The 6,000-nt window shown below is 44.4% G+C and overlaps 1 protein-coding gene across 1 annotated transcript in view; it reads right to left on the bottom strand.

Moving 5' to 3' along the window:
- Positions 1–988: 988 nt before the first annotated feature.
- LOC307230315 (guanine nucleotide-binding protein G(i) subunit alpha-2) overlaps positions 989–6,000 on the bottom strand; it is a gene marked incomplete at both ends in the record, with an annotated part of 29,398 nt that continues 24,386 nt past the window's right edge. Inside the window, 4 exons of the mRNA XM_080000614.1 lie at positions 989–1,179; positions 1,316–1,469; positions 2,445–2,574; positions 3,766–3,894. Of these exons, the coding sequence (XP_079856740.1) occupies positions 989–1,179; positions 1,316–1,469; positions 2,445–2,574; positions 3,766–3,894 (604 nt within the window). The remainder of the gene's footprint in view (positions 1,180–1,315; positions 1,470–2,444; positions 2,575–3,765; positions 3,895–6,000) is intronic.

Genomic DNA, 6,000 nt, shown 5'->3' with positions numbered 1-6,000 from the left:
AACACAAATAAACGCACAGTGAGTCTGCGATCGCAACAGACGCTTCAACAAACGGGGACAAGATTATCCCAGGCTGTGCGACCTTCTCCTTTGTCGCTGAATGTTTTCTCTACCTGGATCTGAATTGACGCCGAGCCCCGGTTCTTGCTCAGGGATCCTTCCGTATTTGGTTTAGAAGTTTGACAAAGTTACAGAGAACTGGGAACAGCGGGGATGGAACTAGGGACGGAGGGAGCGAGACACCGCCCCCCGTTGGCAGAAACTCACTACTGCACTGGGAAAAGCAGGGAATATAAATATCCTCTTGATATTGTATTCATCCACCCGTGTCTGTTGATCCTGGTTGTTGGAAAGCACACTTATGTGTTTGTTTTTAATGTCCATGATCCTGCAGAGGTACAAGGTATTCAACAGGGATGTTATCTGTAAGTGGCAAAAATAATGCCGGCATGGTGTGAAGATGTGCGTCTCAAAAACCAAATTGCAAAACAAAAACAAAAAAATTGAGCCCACCAGTCAGAAGAATGTTCTTATTAGGTTTTACTTTATCCCAGGTCCTTTCTGGGATTGGTCCACTTGTTCTGCGCGGGGAATTAAAGTCATGTACTTTTGCTGTGAGTTTGATTATCCATGACGATCACGCTACTGAAAATAACGTAACATGGGTTGTAATTTCCCACACAAAACAAATTGACGTCATGGCACAGAAATGTTGCGCCTGCCAAGGAAATGCTGGGAGCAAAGTTGTTGATGACGTGTGTATTTTTATAAACAACTGCCAAAAAGGGAAGATCTGTGTCAGGTTGAAAGTAAGCGGTATTCTGTTACCAAGTACGCTTTGTAACAATACCTCCTTGTCAGGTGTTTTTCTTGACCAAAAAGTGGAAGAATCTCATCTCACCGTCCTTACCATGGACACATTATCAATAAACGACCTTTCTTCTATACTTATTATGAGCACTAACCTCCACGTCCCCCCGTCTCCACCTTAAAACAGACCACAGTCTTTCAGGTTGTTTTTGATGATCACGTCGGTGACGGCGTCGAAGACAAACTGCACATTCTTGGTGTCGGTCGCGCAGGTGAAGTGGGTGTAAATCTCCTTCGTGTCTTTCTTCTTGTTGAGATCCTCAAACTTGGTCTGGATGTAGCTGGCTGCCTCGTCGTACTTGTTGGCTCCTGAGCGGCAAAAGAAAACGAAAGAGAGAAAAAAAAGTGCGAGTGTACAACACCTCTCGGGACGGTTGCGTCTCCGTACTGCACTGGGGAACGTATGATGTCATAGCCGCATCAGTGCCGCGGCTGGCTCAACTACCTGAGTATTCTGGGAAACAGATGGAAAGGGGGCTGCGCGTGATCTTCTCCTCGAAAAGGTCCTTCTTGTTGAGGAACAGGATGATTGACGTCTCCGTGAACCACTTGTTGTTGCAGATGGAGTCGAACAACTTCATGCTCTCATGCATGCGGTTCTAGAAAGAGGCGGCCACACGGTCATCTTACTTTACGACAGAAACCGTGGCGCACACCGCAGCGGAGGTCAAGGTCAGGAGATGCCCCTTCTGCTAAAAGATGGATCTACACGGCAGCCACCACAGACGCCACTACAGCCTAAAGAGCTGCAGTGGACACCAGAGCATTGGGGCAGGATTGAGGTCTTTTTTAAGACAGATATCAAAGATATTAAAGAAATATTCTGTATGGGGGGGGTTTAATGAGAATTCTTAGAATAAAATCAGACCTCTGATCTTTTCTCAGAATTCTGATAATAAAACAGAATAAATAATCTCATAAAAAATAATCTCAGAACTCTATCAAAAAAATATATATATTTTAAAATTTATTAATTTATTTATTTATATAATTATTTTTTAATATCTATATACAGTATATAAACATTTTCCATGTGACAATTTTGTTTTTCCATGTGGTCCTAGTCCTCTTCTGCACCTAAACAATTATTGGAACTGAAATGTTTAGTATTCATATGAGTAATTAGTACTCACTCAGTACTGAGGACAATATGGTATTGGTGCATCAGTACCAACAACTGCATCATACTTTTTCATGTAGTGTTCTAAATGTGAAGCTATATTCCCTTCGGGATCCACCTTACTACCATACGTGACTGGGGGGTGTCCACACAAAATGCACCCAACAGAGAGGCGTGGAAGTAAAAATTGGGCCAAGATCGGGCATTTATGAGGCGCAATGTGCAAGAACTGCCTGTAGGGGACAATGTTAATCAAATTTAGTAGGCTTCCTTTTGACTTTTTTTGAACCAACATTAAAGAACAAATCATTCCAAAGAATAAAAAAAAGAATGCACTCAACAGCCGAGATATCGTTGAAAAAATTGAAAATGACCCAAAATCCCACAAAAAAGAAAGTGATGGAAACTTTCAATTCAAAGTTTTCAGATCGATCTCATTGTCATTTGTCCTTACCATCTCTTCATCCTCCGCCAACACCAGGTCGTACGCACTCAGCGCAACACAAAATATAATGGCTGTGACTCCCTCAAAACAGTGGATCCACTTCTTCCTCTCGGAACGTTGACCACCCACATCAAACATCCTGTGGGGAGGGGAAGCAAAGCAGAGATAGTGTGAGTGTAAGTGTAAGTGTAAGTGTGAGTGTGAGTGTCAGTGTGAGTGTGAGTGTGTGTGTGAGTGTGTGTGAGTGTGTGTGAGTGTGTGTGTGTGTGTGTGTTGCAGGTCACAAGGAAGTCAGTGGAGAAAAAAAAAAAAAAAAAGAATAGATGAATGAATGGCGCAGAAGAAGCTGAGAGAGGACAGTCGAGAGGGAGGAAAGGGGAGAGGGAGAGAGAGAGAGAGAGAGTGATGGCGAAATTCTTTTCTGAGCCGGGCATTAACTTTTCATGAGGTTGCCTCGAGAAGCGATGCGATGGGGAGCGGAGGAGCACTCCGTCAGGACGCCCGGGCCGCGACGGGCGACCGCAGGACCAGTGCAGAGCGAGGTGAAGGAGTGGATCCACGAAGGCCGCGAGAGCAGTCGTTACCTCGGTATTTAAATTCACCAGATCGCTAAATGACAGATCTCGTCTTGACTGGGGTGGCGAAATGATGCTTAAAAAAACCAAAACAGAACAAAAAAAAACCCCTAGAAAACGAGACTATGCGTGAAGCTCGGCAGTTTGACCTCCCTCGCAATTATTCGGGGGCCGCTGAACGGGAATGTGAGCAGACGTTCTTTCTTATCGATCCCCTGCATGTATTATTCAGCCCGAATCGAGAGCCTGTGATGGAAGGTAAATGTCAGTCACGGAGGAGAGTTTATCTAAAACCAGATCACACCAGACCTCCGTCGGCGCCTCCGGGCCGAGACACAACCGCAGCTCCTTCCACCCTCGGTTGGAAAGCACCACGCCCGAGAAGACGCCCCCGATTCTCAAGTGACCTTGGCACGCCACCAGTCAAAGCACAGCGGCTTTCAGCTTCATGTCGAAGTTAATTAGAGATGGAGGAACAAACGGATCTCGTTGGGGGAGTGACGCGCTATTCCCGGCAGCTTTGGGTTAACATTTGGGCCCTCTGGTCACCGGGGGTAACCTCGTGATTTAGTTCAAAAAGGATTCCCAAACTGAGCAGCCCCTCTGGATGTGATGGGGTTTGAAACAGGCAACGCACTCCTTTCAATGGGTGATTTGATGTGTTGTGCATTTTCCACCGCTGATACTGAGACACCTGGACATCGATTTGATGCAATTTGACCGGGTGGGTGCGGCCCCCTCCGGTGTGTCCTCACTTGAAGTGCAGCTCTTTGAAGGTGAAGTGAGTCTCCACGATGCCGGTCGTCTTGACTCGGGTTCGCAGCACGTCCTGCTGAGAGGGGATGTAGTCGGCCTTGGCTATCCTTTCGAGGTCGTTCAGGTAGCTGTGAGAGCGCCGATAAGAAAGGAAACAAACGGGTGATTCGCCTGCAAGCCCACAGGTCACAACAACATCATGGTGACCGTGGTGTATGTAAATGTGTGTGAAATGTTGGGTGTTCCGTTACCGTTATATTCTGTTTGTTAGCAATGTTTTTGTGCGTGTTTTTGGCGACACAACGGGTTGCTTCTGTATGGCTCTCCAGAAAATAACTGCAGCAAACGACCTTTGACCTCGTGATGTGGTTGTAATCAGGAAGTATGATTCAATGCTGGCCAACTGTTGTATTCAGTTCATTCTCTGTCAGGCCCAGTTTTCATAACCATCTGTTTACATGTCATACTTTTGATGGTGTCACCTGTAAGTATTTACATTTTTAATGTTTATTTAGAAGTACAGTGTATTATTTCATAAAGAAAAGTTATGTTTTGTGTATTTTGGGGATTGATGCAAGATGTTTAACAAGCTAAGGACCACTCAGGTGGTCTGATGCATGATAAGCTAATTACATAGTCATTAGGAACAAAAAGTTTTATAACTACACTATAATAATCATTGTAATAAGGTATGGTAAATATGTGTTATAAGCTATGTATATCATGTATAAGTGTAGGGCTTAAAGGGGACGTAGTATGAAAAACATTATAGCTTTGATTCAATTATCTGGCTTGGATCAGATTTTGGCTACAGGATTGGATTAAATCCTGCAAATTGGTAGCTCAAAACCAAAATTCCAGATTGAAAATTGGGATCAGTTTGAAATCAGACCATCTTCTTTATGTTGTTCTTCACATCCAGTAGGTCGAGCTAAGTGGGCTTAGAGCCCCGATAAACAGGATCTGGTCATCTTGAAAAGTCAGAATGTGGATCAGGGTGATCCTATCCTACATTTTATTTTAAATACTGGGAAAAATACTGGCTGGGTTCTCTGGTCCTGGTACGTAGTGGACAGTTGAGGACTGTTGGCCAGTAGGACAGTTGTCTTGAGTTTGTTGGTCAGTAGGGGACATTTGGAATGCTCTGTGTGTCAGTAGGGGACATGCTCTGTGTGTCAGTAGTGGACAGTCATCTATTGGTCAGTGGGGACAATTCTCTTCGGACAGACTGTTGGTCAGTAGGAGACATTTAGGATGGTCTGTTGGTCAGATGGAGACATTTAGGATGGTCTGTTGGTCAGAAGGAGACAGTAAGGATGGTCTGTTGGTCAGTAGGGGACAGTAAGGATGGTCTGTTGGTCAGTAGGGGACAGTAAGGACCGTCTGTTGGACAGTAAGGTTGGTCTGTTGGTCAGTAGGAGACAGTAAGGGTGGTCTGTTGGTCAGTAGGAGACAGTAAGGACGGTCTGTTGGTCAGTAGGGGACAGTAAGCAGGACGCAGCTTGCTCTACTTGGGTGACATCATCAGTCAGGGCCAGATTGGAACTCTGGCATCCCAGCCAAGCCACACACACAAAGGGAGGCATGTCGCATCTCAACGATGAAGCTTTGCATGGACCTCACATTTATACAATCACAGTGTAAAGCCCAAAAACCTGCTGGATTAGTAAGGTGTTACTAGACAATAAGTCATGCCATGGAAAGAGACCATGTTGATATATTTTATTTTCTGTGTTGTGCCTCAGAGGGCATCTGGCAATTTCCATTTCAGGCACCAAATTGTTGTAGTGACCAACTGAACCTAGTTATATTGAAACATATAGATACATGAACTTAAAAAATGAACAGCATTTGATTTGGATGTCACTTTTTTTTTTTTTAACAAAATCCAATATCCTTCGTATGTACTGTAGTTAAGAGGAGGCTCCAAACTCCGGAGGACGGAATTTTAACGTGGCATCATCTGCAGTAAGAGAGGAATGTGGCAGACAGCGATGCTCAATGATCTACATCCAAAATAGACACGATAGGTCTGCGTAGCGACATTAGAACAGCACGGTTCAATGCTCAAACGGGACATCCAAGGAATTAATTAGCACAAATGCTGGCCAAAATTAAATAAACATCAAACTCTTCCTCCTCATCACAGGGAATCCGTTCTCCCAGCATGATTTAATATTCTTGTTTAAACAAAATGCTTGAAATTCTTCACAGTGTTTGGTTTGGTCAATTTC

The sequence above is a fragment of the Zeus faber genome (assembly GCF_960531495.2).
Source record: "Zeus faber genome assembly, chromosome: 5".
Lineage (NCBI taxonomy): Eukaryota > Metazoa > Chordata > Actinopteri > Zeiformes > Zeidae > Zeus > Zeus faber.
Note: the sequence above shows the minus strand (reverse complement) of the source record. Positions and strands in the feature narration are given on the sequence as shown.